Source organism: Mixophyes fleayi, chromosome 4 (assembly GCF_038048845.1).
Source record: "Mixophyes fleayi isolate aMixFle1 chromosome 4, aMixFle1.hap1, whole genome shotgun sequence".
In the NCBI taxonomy this organism is placed as follows: Eukaryota; Metazoa; Chordata; class Amphibia; order Anura; family Limnodynastidae; genus Mixophyes; species Mixophyes fleayi.
This window is the reverse complement of record NC_134405.1, coordinates 16,312,862-16,327,504: the sequence shown is the minus strand read 5'-3', so window position 1 is coordinate 16,327,504 and position 14,643 is coordinate 16,312,862. Positions and strand designations below refer to the sequence as shown.

The window sequence follows — 14,643 nt, the reverse complement described above, 5'->3', positions numbered from 1 at the left end:
CAAAACTACCTTTATTACAGAAGTGTGGTGATATTTATGTTGTTGGAATTAATTGTAACTTTGTCCTGTACTCTTAACGCATAGCCCAGAAACGTGTTATTATCTCATATGCCAATTTTCATTAAGTTTAAGATGGACAGTATGGAAATTATAGACTTTTAGGAGTAAATTTACTAAGAATCGTGTTTGGAACCTCCGCGCATCGCCACTATTTTTCAGTGGCTTCAACCTATAAACCGCCTAAACCACCGGACGATCGTTGTGATGCACTGCGGTTATAAGCATTTACTATTTGGTGGTATAGCGTTTCAATTTTAAACCGCCGTCGATGTTTGGCAGCTTGTAAGCTTTCAGCTTTTAAGATTGTATTATAAGCGCAAATTTTAAATACCAACCTTTCGTTTTCTTTTTTTGGCTATTTACCCTACCAGGAGATTTTACATCACAAGCACTTTATAAGCCTGGGAACTTCCTCATTACTTCTGATAGGGTTGTGAGGAGCTAGGAGTTTGTCTGTGCTATTTTGGAAGAATTTTCTAGAATTTTGTCAGCTTGGTGTCTGAATATTCTTGTGTTTATTTTGCTGTTCTGTTGGTTTATTACCTTTTGTCTTTTGTTATTGTCAATTGCTTTTGGCAATTGTCTAGAACTTTGTGTGTATGTATTGTGTGTGTGAGTGTGGTGTGAGTGGCTGTAATGCTAGTCTGCTTAGTAATTTGTGTTTGTCTGTGCTTTCCTGTTAATTGTTTATTGTATATTGTTTGGAGCAATGGAAAGAGATAAGAGGGGGCAGAGGCCGGTGGGAAGGAGAGGGAGATTGAGCAGGAGGGGGCAGATGAAGCAAAGGAAGAGTTATAGGAGGCAGGAGAGGGGAGGAGGAGGACCAAGACTGGGAGAAATATCAGTTTTGCAAATGATGAAAATTGAGTCTTAATCCTACTATGAGCTCATTTTAGACAGTCAGGTGGCCCCTACTCCTCTAAGGCGTATATGCCGATTATTGTGGGCAGCACGGTGGCTTAGTGGTTAACACTTCTGCCTTACAGCAGTGGGGTCATGAGTTCAATTCCCAACCATGGCCATATCTGTGTGGAGTTTGCATGTTCTCAGTCTGTTTGGTGTGTTTCCTCCGGGTGCTCTGGTTTCCTCCCACTCTCCAAAAACTTACTGGTAGGTTAATTGGCTGCTAACAAATATAGCCTAGTCTGCATGTCTGTATGTGTGTGTGTGTTAGGGAATTTAGACTGTAATCCACAATGTGGCAGGGACTGATGTGAGTGAGTTCTCTGTACAGCGCTGTGGAATCAGTGGTGCTATATAAATAAATGGTGATGATGATGATGAGGCCAAGTATGTGATGCTGTAAATGCAGTGGAGCCTTTAAATAGGTCTGTGCCTCACTGTAGTAAGTGCTTTTCTCATATCAATGCTTTTGAAATAAAAAATGGCAGAAGAGAGGAGGGCAGCAGAAGCCACAGGTGGTGGCCCACCTGTTTGTGTGGAGTTCACATCACATGAGGAAGAACTGCTTCAATTCCTCTGTAAACTATTGAAGGAGTGAATGTGCAGGACACTGATGCCCGCTCAACACAAGAGGAATGTGGTGAGTGTCTTGCATTTTAAAAAAAGACTTCACAATGTAAATGTAATGTACCATATATTTTTGGGTTTTTTTACACCAACATTTGAAAAACTTGACTGTATACATGAAGAAAGTTTCATTACTGCAGACACAGAGTTTCTTTTTTTTTTTTTTTTTTTTTTATGTTTGCCTTTAACAAAGTCCCCACAAAGAAGAATTCCTCCTCTTTCCTTCAGGGATGCTGCCCCAGAAGAGCAAGCTGGTGAGTGTAACCTGTTGGTACAAAATGGTGGTTATAATGTATATAAGTAGTCTACTTAAAAATATAGTTGTGCATTATAGATGGCTGCCCAACAAAAATCACTCATAATAGTTTAATATTTAACACCACTCCACCCTCTTTCAGTTATGTTTTGTAACTGAAAGATAATAATACAATTGCTGGTTGTATTTGTCAATGTGTGACATCCTGGAGCTTTTGCATTGTTGGTCAACTGTTTGTAGTTGTTTGTATTCTGCAAGGCGCTGCGGAAACCTTATGGTGCCTTATAAATAAAGGATATTAATAACATGCTTCCCAGCTTAGGGGTTTGTCTCCTTCAGTTGTCTTTCAGGTTGTGGTGACTCTGAAAAAAATGTTGTTCACAAGTTTAACAGACCAAAGGATTTAGATCTGGATGGTTGGGCACTCCTTTGTGTTCCTGGCTTCCAGGCACAATATGGCAAGTAATTGTTCCACCTTTTACTGCCCCGTGGAATTTTAATGGTTTGGTAAGAGGGGTCTATTTTGGCTGGTCTTTATGACTTTGTTGATTTTAGATATAGGGAAGTGGGGGCCTCTTGACATGCTCATTATGCATTTAGGAGTCAACAATTTGGGTAAGGGGAAGTCTTCAGAACTTAATAGTGAGCATTAGAAAAGATCTTCGTTTGCTAAAGTCTAGATGGCCGGTCATTAGGTTATGCTGGTCAAATGTGATCCCACATCTACGCTGGTGGGGTAGCATTTCTTCCCCCATTATGATTTAAGCAGCTGAATCGTTGTTCAGACCATGTGTTCCAGTGTCTTTGGGTGTTTAATGATTAATCACTCTCATTATGGTGGTGCATTTCTTTACAGGTGATGGAGTCCACCTCACTGAGTATGGTTAATGGATGTTCATGGATCAGACTTATTGGAGGGTTGGGGGATTAGGTTTTTTGATGGTGGGCTGCTTGTCCATTAAGTGACCACAGGGTTGGAAGGAATGCATTGCGATCAGCGAATAATACACACGGCACTACCGCTGATTGGCCGCAGGTCACTGCCCCCTTCAAAGGAGAGGGGACTCTTAGTCCTTTTTTGTGGGGGACTCCTAGATCTGATTTGTTTGGGCATGTCTTTGTGCGTCTAGAATGAGTGTAGTCGTTGTGATGCCAGATTTAGCGCTGGCCATTTAGTAAGGGATTATTATTATTATTTTTATTATTATTATTTATTTACATGGCATCACAAGTTTTCCGCAGCACTGTACAAAAAACATAATAAAAAAACAGCAGTAGTTCATCCAGGGTACAACAGTACAGAGCAAAACGAGTAAAACCAAGACTCCAAAAGCTCTAAGCAAAGCAAGTACAGTGACGTTGGAAAGAAAGAATTGGTATTGAGACCGAAGGGAAGAGGGCCTGCTCATAAGAGCTTATATACTAAAGGGAGGTGAAACAGACATCAGGCACAAGAGGAGTCAGTGGAGGGGATCAAGCACGAGAGCAATGCGAATAGGGAAGTGGGAGGTGAGGAGAACAAGGATAAAGAAGATTAGGTGTATGGCTCACAGGCTTTGAGGAACAGATATGTTTTGAAGGTGCACAAATTAGGGGATAGATGGATGAAGCTATGTAGGTGGGGGGAAGAATGGTGGGGGGGCAGAATGGGAGAAATCTTCTAGCTTGGGCTCATCATCATCATCATCATTTATTTATATAGCGCCAACATATTAGCGCTTATGGGATGAGGTGATCAGTGGCGAGGTCATTGGATAATTGCAGGGAACGGGTGGGAGTGTGAATGGAGATGAGGTTAGAGATATAAGGGGAAATATAATGGGAGAGAGGCCTTGTAGGTTACGTTGAGGAGTTTAAAGAGGATTTTGTAGGACAAAGGGAGCCAGTGTGAGGCAATGCAGAGAGGGGAGGCAAAGGAGAAGCAGCATGATAGAAAGATAAGTCTCGCAGTCGCATTTAGCATAGAGTGAAGGGACAAGATGGGAGTGGGGGAGGCTGGTGAGGATAAGGTTACAGTTACATCAAGACAGGAAACGATAAGTGCATGGATAATGGTTTTGGTGGTATCCTGAGAAAGGATGGGACAGAAGCGGGCAATATTCCGTGCTTGGAAATGACAGGATTGAGCAAAAGATAGAATGTGGGTGGAAAAGCAGAGGGATGAGTCGAGGGTGATACCCAGGTAGTGGAGTTAAGAACAGGAAAGATGGTGGTGTTATTAACTGTGATGGAGAGATCAAGGTGTTGCAAAGCTTTAGATAAAGGGTGTTCAGTTTTACCAATGAGTTTTATTGAGAAAATGTAAAGATATCCAGGAGGAGATGGCAGAAAGGCAGTGAGAAAAATGAAAGAGGAGGGGAGGGGGAAAGGTCAGGGGAAGAAATGTATAGTTGATTGTCATCGGCGTAGAAGTAGTACTGGAGACCAAAGGAAGAGATGAGATTGCCCAGGGCGGTAGTGTACAGTGAGAAAAAAAGAGGGCTGAGTAGAGAGCCCTGAAGGACTAAACACAAGAAGGGCAGAGGGGTGTGTGGATGAGTCAGAAGTGGAAACAGAAAAGGAGTGGATGGCAAGGTATGAGATGAACCATTTAAGGGCAGTGCCAGAGAGGCCAAGAGAAAGAAGGGTCTGCAGAAGGAGAGGGTGGTCCATGTTGTCAAAGTCCACAGAAAGGTCCAAGAGAATGGGCAGGGAGAAGTAACCCCTGGATTTGGCCAGGAGGCAGACATTAGTAACTTTGGCCAGGACGGTTTCAGTGGAGTGGAGGGGGTGTAATACAGATAGGAGAGGGTTGAGGAATGAGTTAACAGAAAGGTGACTGGTGAGGCAGTTGCAGACAATCAAGTAGTTTGGAGGCAAAGGGAAGAAGTGATATGAAGCGGTAATTAGCAAGAAAGCTTGTGTAAAAGTTGTGTTTCTTAAGAATGTGGGAGATAAGGGCGTGTTTGAATGAAAAGGGGCAATGCCAGTGGAGAGTGATAGATTGAAGAGGTGTGCAAGGTGGGAGTAGGCAGTGGTGAAAGGGAACGAAGGAGGTGAGAAGGGATGGGATCCAGTTGGCAGGTAGATGAGGAAGGGGAAAGAATGAGAGAGTGGACTATGTAGGGTGGAATAAGCACCAGAGTTGGTGATTGGAGGAAGGCAGAGTGATAACTGTGGCTTGAGGATGAGACGAGGAGATGTCAAGTCTCAATTTTATTGGAGCAAAAGGAGGCGTAGTCAGTGGAAGAGAGGGAGAGCTGGATGGGGGAGGAGAGAGTTAAACATAGCAAAGAGGCTGTGAGGAATGGATGACTGAGAGGAAATGAGGGACTTAAAGAAAGACTGTTTGGCAAGGAAGTGGGTGGAACTGTAGGTGGAGAGAAGCAACTTAAAGTGAAGGAAAGCGGCCAGGATGATAGATTTCCTTCAGTAGCGTTCAGCAGCATAAGTGCACTTTTGAATGAAGTGGGTGAATTTGGAGTGCCAAGGTTGGGGAATTAAGCGGTGACAGCAGACAGAAGAAGCAGGGTCGACAGCATCCAAGGCAGAGGTAAAGGAATGCTTGTAGAGAGAGGTTTCCTGGTCAGGGCAAACCAGGGTGAAAAGAGGGGAGAGGAAAGTTTTGAGAGAGGAGGAGAAGGAAGAAAGCTCTAGAGCATCAGGAATGCGCCTAATGAGGGTAGTTTTAGGTGGGGTGGTGCAGGGAAAGAGGACATGAGAAAGGAGATGGTGGTCAGAGAGTGGGGAGGAAGAGTTAGAGAAGTCAGAGAGAGCACATAAGTGAGAGAAGACGAGGTCAAGGGAGTGACCAAGACAGTGGGTGAGGGATAAGGTCCAATGAGTGAGGCCTAAGGAGGAAAAATGGGCAAGAAATCTGCTGGAGGCAGAGTCAGTGTGTTTATACATATGTTAAAATCACCTAGTATGATGGATGGGAGGTCAGAGGAAGATAGTGAGGAAGCCAGCTGCACAGTTGTCAAGAAAAAAAGGAAGTGGGGCCAGAGGGGTGGTAAGTGACTAAGACACGTTGGTGGATGGGGGAGAAGAGAAGGATAGAGTGGACTTCAAGTGAGGAGAAAGGGAGGGAAGGCACAGTGGGAATGACCCAAAATGTACAGTTAGGTGATAGAAGGAGAAACACTCCACCTCCTGGATGGTCATCTGGTCTGGTGGAATGGGTGAAGGAGAGGTACCATGGAAGAGAGCGGTCGGGGAAGCAGTGTCAGTAGAAGAGAGCCAGGTTTCGGTAATAGCAAGAAGGTTGAGAGAGTTGGAAATGAAGAGGTTTTGGATAGAGGGCAGATTGTTAAGGATGAATCTGGAGTTCCAGAGGGCACATGAGAAGGAGAGGGAGGGAAGTGGGGAGATAAGGATAAGATTGGCAGGGTTACTGGAGCGTGGGGGAGGGTTGAAGTTGGGGTAGAGAAGGGGCTAGAGGACAGGATGGACACAGAACAGGAACAAAGAGCCATGGTGAGAGACCAGGAGATGAGGAGAGGTGAGAAAAGAAACAGGGGCAAAAGAGCAGGAACGGTGGTCAAAGTGTAGAGACAGAGATGGACAGCAACAACAGGCAATCAGTAGAGAAACAGACTAAGGGCTAGATTTACTAAGCTGCGGGTTTGAAAAAGTGGGGATGTTGCCTATAGCAACCAATCAGATTCTAGCTGTCATTCTGTAATAAGTACTAAATAAATGAAAGCTAGAATCTGATTGGTTGCTATAGGCAACAGCCCCACTTTTTCAAACCAGCTTAGTAAATCTAGCCTAATGAATCTAAAAGTGAGTTAAAATAACAAATAAACAAACTAAAATAAACACTCAAAATACAAACTAGAAAACAAAAATACAGTTAAAAATGCCTTCAACTCACAGTCAAACACATGAGAATATGTTAATTAATAAATGTTACATTCCCATTGCGAAGTTTTGTCCTCCATATCATCTAGAACTTCTGTTTTCTAATAATCAAGTAGAAATAATTAACAGCACTTATATTTTGCTTATTGACATTAATTGTTAATTTATCAACGTTAAAATGTATATCTAATAAGCTTCCTTCTACTTCTCTCAATCAACACAGAAAAACAACCAGACTTCGGTCACTGTGTTTATCCTGTTGGGATTTCAGAATACACAAAATATAAGGATTTTACTCTTCATTCTCTTCCTTGTTATTTACTGTGTGACCATATGTGGGAACCTCCTGATCATCACACTGGTGTCCTACAACAAGAACCTCCATTCTCCTATGCACTTCTTCCTCACACAACTCTCTATGAATGACATCATGTTAACCACAGATGTTGTCCCGAACATGCTTTATATATTACTGAATGAGAAGGGCAAAATTAGTTTTATCGGCTGCATCAGTCAATTTTATTTCTTTTGTGCCTCAGATACATCTGAGTGTCTTCTTCTCACAGTGATGTCTTATGACAGATACTTGGCTATCTGCAACCCCTTGCATTATGCTTCTATAATGAACAGTGTGTATTGCAAGAAATTGGCGATCATCTCTTGGATGTTGAGCTTTTCCATTATATTGATTGACACTATAACAACATCAATGCTACAATTTTGTGGACCAAACATTATTGACCATTTCTTCTGTGATCTTGTTCCACTGATGGAAATTTCTTGCTCAGATACAAGCATTGTTCGATTAGAAGTTGCTGTACTAAGTGCTCCTGTGGTTATCGTTCCGTGTACAATAATCATAGTATCTTATATTAATATCCTATTTACAGTCTTAAGGACTCCATCTTATACTGTCAGACAGAAAGCCTTCTCCACCTGTAGCTCCCATCTGACTGTGGTGTCCATATTTTTGGGGACTCTGTTTGGTGTTTATGTTCTACCAACAAAAGGACAATCATTGAATATAAGTAAAATCTTATCACTCATATACACAGTGGTAACTCCTTTGATAAATCCCATTATATACAGCCTCAGGAATAAGGATATCAAAAAAGCTTTGCATAAAACAATACATAAAATATATATTCTGTGGCAATCTCGTTCTACAGAAAACATGTTCTTTGGTTGAATCTATGCAGACTTATTGATAACTGTTGTCATGACTATATCCTAATCAATGAAAGAAATGGAAGTGCCAATGTCTCAGAAATCTTTATTATTAAACCACATTATAGCAAATCATAAATATATCAAACAATATAAAAATCCCAAAAAACTATGCATACATTTTTTTCCAATATAACACATATCCAGTGCATCAAAAAAACAACACAATATCTTCAGATATGGAGAAAATAAACTCCAATCAAATTGGCATATAGTTCTGTTGCTAGATAGACTAAACCAGCACAATGATTATGTTCAAAAATAAGAATAACTTCCAGTCACATTCCTGACCAGACTTCGGGTCCGTTCTATGAAGTTGGCACCTCGGTTCATTGGACATTTCCCGATTATTCAAGTTATTAACCCTGTTACCTTTAAACTCCGGCTCCCCTCTAACCTCAAGGTCCAAAATACCTTCCACATCTCCTTACTCAAACCTTTAGTACTTAAAAAATTCTCACACATTTCTCCTGTCCCTCATGCTATTCCACTGGGGATGAATATGAGGTCAGCCAAATCTTGGCCGAACGCAAACTTCGCGGGGACGTTCTCAGTATCTAGTTCATTGTAAGGGCTTCGGACCCGAAGAGAGGTCGTGGGTCTTTTAAGAGGATTTACATGCCCCACGATTATTGTCTGCCTTCTTGAAGAAACAGCAGTTGTCCTGTGGTTCGCTCAATAAAGAGGGGGGTATTGTCAGACGCCGTCCCCGTGCCTCCCCGCTGGCCGGAGACAGACGTCTTTCTCACACAGAGGGCTCCGTTGCTAGGCAACAGAGGCGCTCCTTCCGGTGCTTGACGCGCGCCTGCGTGCCCGTTGCCATGGCAGCGGGATGCGCTGCGCGACTTCCTGTCGGCGGTCAGCGTGTCTGACTGCTGCCTTCTGGCCACCAATGAGCGCCCTCCTATCCTTATATAAGGATGGCTCTGGCACCATTACGGTGCCAGAGCAACTAGTTCATTCTAGCCTCCAGCGTTATATATATTTCTATATCCTTATTATTGTTCCAGTGTACCGACCCGGCTCTCCCTGACCTTGCTTTTGGATTCTCCCTTGGTGCTGCATTATTCTCTCCGGTTTGACCTTTGGCCTGTTGACTATCCTCTGCTTCCTGATTTTGTACCGTATCTGCCCGCACGTTTCCTGGTTTCAGCCTGTATGACCACGATTACCTCCGCCATCTCGCAGCTAGCTCCCTGGGAGGGCCGCGACCTGCACGTCATTTTCCGCGAAGACCAAACTTCCTTGCGGGGGGTCCATGGTGAAGACCGGTGGTGTGTTAGACTCCGTCCCTCCTTGTGTAGCAGTGCCAATACCCGCAGGTGCCGCAATCTTCCTCGTGACAGAGTGAATGTGCAGGATACTGATGCCCTTCCAATACAAGAGGAATCTGTTGAGTGTCTTGCATTTAAAAAAAAAAAAACTTTACAATGTAAATGTAATTTAGCATATTTTTTTAATTGTTTTTTTTTAATCTGTTTATTTTTGACAACAACAGGAACATAAAGTGAAAAATAAATGGCATTAGATATTTGACTTCTAAATAAAAATTATATTATTGCATATAATTTTTATAGTTAGAAAATAGAGTTTATACATGTGCTACTAAATATATTCGAAGAGTAGGAAGCATGTTCCAAAATAACTTATAAAATAGTGAAATACAGTAAACTGGCGTCTGACAGGTAATGCCTGGATCTCAATCTAATCATGGAATCCAGCCGGGGAAAAGTAAAATGTTGTTGGATTTTTCTGCATAAATGTTGGAAAGGGGAAGAGACCAGGGAAGGGAAAGGGAGTGGTAAGGGAAGACAAGATATATGTCCATCTAGGGTGGAGTGATCTGCACCGCTACCACCCCAGAACGTAAAAGAGACAATACTTTGCGAGAGAAAAGAAAAGAGAAAAATACTTAAATGTCAAGAAGTGAGGAAGTGGCTCATCTAGTACCAGGTAATGGAGTGTGATAAAATTTGTACCATGAATTCCATGTCTTGTGAAACTTTAAAACCTTATCCTTTAAAAGGCTTGTGAAGTACTCCATTCCATACCCAGGAGATCACCATCTGGATGCCTGGAGGGGATGAGGATTTCCAATCTGCAGCAATATGTAAGCAGGTAGCTGCACAGACGTGTTGTACAAGTTTGTCCATATGTTTATCAATAGTTTTCACAGGAGAGCAAAGCAGTATGACATAGGGAGGTCGAGTATTATGTCACTGTCCAGGATCTGAGTAAGTAGCGCAGTCACCTGTCACCACTAAGTTGAGATGTGAGGGCACTGCCACCAAATATGTTAAAAAGTCCCCACTCCCCCGCATTCTCTCCAGCAAAGATCGGACGTGCCTGGATAAAGTCTGTGTAATTGTGTGGAAACCAGCTACCAACGTGTGGAAACTTTGAATGCGTTTTCCCTGATTGAGGTGTTAATTGATAGCTTAGATATCCTGAGTATTAGCTTAGACCAACCCTCCTTGTCCAAAGTCTTCTGAATGTCACGCTCCCATGTTGTCTCAAATGGTTCCAAGGTCTCAGTGGATGGTGATAATATATCATGGCATATGAGGGACACCAATCCTTGGAAACCCATTCGGTGCATGCAAAATTTCTCAAAGGAGGTAGGTTTCCACAATTTAGAGGATTTACACTGGGCCTGCATTAACCCTCTGATTTAATTGTAGGAGAAATGCAAGGAAGATGGGAGGCCCGCTCTTTCACTAAGATCAGAAAATGTGCGTGGAGCATATTCCCCCGATATGTGTTCGAATTAGGTTATACCAGCCCTCTGCCAGGGTGTTATATACGAGATTGAATTCCCTGGAGGGAATGCCGGATGGTGCCAAAGTGGAGTAAGAGGTGAAGGGAATGTAGCGATGTCCGTCTTCTTCCTGTTAAGTTTGTCCCATATGTTTATATGTTTAGCGTTACTTGTATAGTGGGTTGAGAATATAGTAAGGCTGGACTCTGGGTACGTGGGAGCCAAGGAAGGTATTGTAGAATGTGGTTGGGTGTTAATGCATTCTCTAAGTCTACCCATCTCTTTTTTCCTGGGGTCTTATGGCAGGAGATAATGTGGCTGAGGTTGACTACCTGGTAGTAATGTTCAAAAATTGGTAGCCTGTACCTTCCAGATATAGCCGGTTTGGCTAAGCAGGAGCGCCAAAGTCAAGGTTTTTTACCATGCCACATGAATTTTCCACATATTTGTTGTAGGGAGGACAGGAAAGTCTTCGGAACTGAGATCGGGAGTGTTTGAAATAGGTATAAAACTTGGGGAGGACATTCATTTTTATCACTTTTATTCTATCAAACCACGAGATGTAGAGGTGATCCCATTTGATTAAGTCCCTTTTGATTGTGTCTAAAAGTGGGATATAGTTAGTTTGGAAAAGTGTGTTGTATTCCTTGGTGATAAGTATCCCTAGGTAACGTAGAGATGTGGCGCGCCATTGAAATGTGAATTTAGTCTTGAGTATCGAGATTATTGCATCCGATCCCTGGAGGGCAAGGGCCTCCGACTTAGAGTTATTGATTTTATAATTTGAGACTGAGCCATTTTCCTCCAGCTCCTTAAGCAAGTTGGGAAGTGAGATTATGGGGTTGGAGAGCGTTAGCAAGACATCATCCCAAATAAGGACAGTTTCAATCAGGGATGCTGCCCCAGAAGAGCAAGCTGGTGAGTATAACCTGTTGGTAGAAAATGTCATGGTTATAATGTGTATAAATAGTCTGATTTCTAAATTTGTTTTTTTAAAAAAAGCTGCATTTCCACATAGGAAAAAATATCTATTCAAAAATATATTTGTGCATTATAGATGGCTGCCCTACAAAAACCCCACATAATGGTTCAATATTTCACCCCACTCCACCCTCTTTCAGTTATGTTTTGTAACTGAAAAATAATAATACAATTGCTGGTGGTATTTGTCAATGTGTGACATCCTAGAGCTATTGGATTCTTGGTTTTACTCATTTATTGCTCTGTACTGTTTTCCACTATACGGTCAACTGTTTGTATTTGTTTGTATTCTGCAAGGCACTGCAGAAACCTTATGGTGCCTTATAAATAAAGTATATTAATAACATTCTTCCCAGCTTAGGGGTTTGTCTCCTTCAGTTGTCTTTCAGATTGTGGTGACTCTGAAACTAATTTTGTTCACAAGTTTAACAGACTAGAGGATTCAGATCTGGATGGTTGGGCACTCCTTTGTGTTCTGGGCGTCCTGACATAATATGGCAAGTAATTGTTCCACCTTTTTCGGCCCCGTGTGTCACGACTGATAGTGGGTGTATGACTGGTAGTGGGTACCTGCTGTTGTTGGCGCAACTCAGAGGAAGGCGCGGAGTCTAACGTGCCCCTGGTATTCACCAGGAACCCCCGCAAGGAAGTATGGACTCCGCTGCAGGGACACGCAGGTCGCGGTCCTTCCTAGAGTCCACAGCGAGATACAAGGGGGTGTCAGACAGGCCGGTTCAGCAACGTTCAGGTAGAGGAGGTACAAAGGGAAATCCAGAAGAATGGTGAGGCAAGCCAGGTCGGTAACTTTCAGGGAGTGCAGTACAAAGGCAGAATCCAGATAGGGGTGGTCAAACGGTCCGGGTCAAAAGGGTCACAAGCAGCATGAGGAATGTCAGGAACAAATACAGCAACTGGTACACACAAACGCTGGAGACAGGAAGACCTGATACTCTGGCACTGATTAGAGGGCAGGAAGAGGTTTAAATAGTGTGGTGATCCAATCAGCATCAGCGCTGCAGCGCTGTCATACCTGCCGCCGGGAATCCTACATAGCGTCCCGTTGCCTAGCAACGGGGCGCGTCATACAGCAAGGGGTCAGATGGCAGGGGGAATCCGGAATTGATGCATCTGGTTGCATAGCTACCAGACGCGCGGTCAGGCAGTCAGGCGGCCGTGCGGACGGCGCCTGACAGTATACCCTCCTCTTCTTCCTCCTGTTTGAAGGAACTTTTTGAGAATTCTAGGAGCGTGAAGGTCCTGCTTGTCCACCCATGATCTCTCCTCTGGGCCAAATCCTTTCCAATGGACAAGAAATTGCTGTTTGCCACGAAGAATGCGAGAGGCCAAGATCCGATTGACTTCGAATTCAGTTCCAGAAGAGGTTTGTATTGGTGGGGGACGACAGGGAGGTCGATAGAATTTATTGAGTACCACTGGTCGTAGTAATGAGACATGAAAAGTATTATGACATCTCAGAGAAGGAGGAAGTTTCAATTTAAAGCATACAGGATTAATGACTTGCATGATGGTGTACGGGCCAATAAATCGAGGAGCCATCTTCATAGAAGGAACCTTTAGTCTTAGGTCCCGGGTGGATAGCCATACTTGGTCTCCCACCTTTAAGAGAGGAGTGGCCCTCCGATGACGATCTGCAAAGATTTTGTGATGCTGAGTAGCCTTGAGTAAAGCCATCTTAGTCTTAGCCCAAATGAGAGAAAACTCCCGATAAAGAGTATCTACGGCTGGAACCGGTGAAGAGGACACTGGAAAAGGATCCGGAAACACAGGATGACTTCCATATACAATAAAGAAAGGGGAGAATCCGGTAGACTCATGAATGTGTTGATTATGGGAGAACTCCGCCCAAGGAAGGAATTGAGACCATTTATTCTGGTTGTCGGAGGTAAAACAGCGGAGGAATGTCTCGAGATCTTGATTGATTCGCTCCGTCTGTCCGTTGGTTTGCGGATGGTATCCCGAAGAGAATTTCAATTCTATGTTCAATCTCTTACAAAAGGTTCTCCAGAAATGGGATGTGAATTGGACTCCACGGTCCGAAATGATCTCCTTCGGGCAACCATGTAGTCTGAATATCTCTTTGATGAAGATATCTGCCAGACGACTGGCCGTGGGCAGTCCAGTTAGAGGAATAAAATGTGCCATCTTCGAAAATCGATCAATAACCACCCAGATAGTGGTAAACCCTGCACTGAGGGGTAGGTCCGTGATAAAATCCATGGCCATACTTTCCCAAGGAGCATCGGGGATAGGGAGTGGACGAAGAAGGCCTGCCGGAACTCTTCTACAAGTTTTGTGTTGAGCACAAGTGGTACAGGAAGCAATAAATTTATCAACATCGGCACGTACATTAGGCCACCAGAAGCGTCGGCAAAGCAGCGATGTTGTCTTCTTTATTCCAGCATGGCCGGCAATGCGGGATGAATGAGCCCACTGCAGGGTCTTGAGCCGGAGATGGGGTTCCACGAATGACCGGCCTGGAGGAGGAGAGGACGTTCTGGTCCTAGTAAGGGCTACGATATTAGAAGGATCAATAATATGCTGAGGAACCAACGGTCTTAAACGATCGGAATCGTCAAATGAGCGAGATAATGCATCGGCACGTCCGTTCTTGGCTCCCGGGCAGAATGTGAGCTTCATGTTAAATCGAGCGAAGAAGGATGCCCAGCGGGCTTGCCGAGGATTAAGGCAACGAGCCTCTTGAATGGACACTAGGTTCCGATGGTCGGTAAACACAGTAACAGGAAATATAGCCCCCTCCAACAGATGTCGCCATTCCTCCAGAGCCGCCTTGATGGCCAGTAACTCCTTGTCCCCTATTCCATAATTACATTCACTTGGAAGAAATCGTCTGGAGAAAAACCCACACGGGTTGTGTGAGCCAGCCGGAGACTCTTGAAAAAGCACCGCCCCAATGCCTACAGAGGATGCATCTACCTCTAAGAAGAAAGGTCGTTCTTGATCTGGCTGG

At 43.6% G+C, this 14,643-nt stretch overlaps 1 protein-coding gene across 1 annotated transcript; it reads left to right on the top strand.

Moving 5' to 3' along the window:
• The first annotated feature begins 6,271 nt into the window (after positions 1-6,271).
• On the top strand, positions 6,272-7,877 carry LOC142150465 (olfactory receptor 10A7-like). The gene is made up of 2 exons (XM_075205659.1): positions 6,272-6,326; positions 6,883-7,877. Exons 1-2 carry the CDS (start codon positions 6,272-6,274, stop codon positions 7,875-7,877), a joined length of 1,050 nt encoding a protein of 349 aa, XP_075061760.1.
• Positions 7,878-14,643: the final 6,766 nt, after the last annotated feature.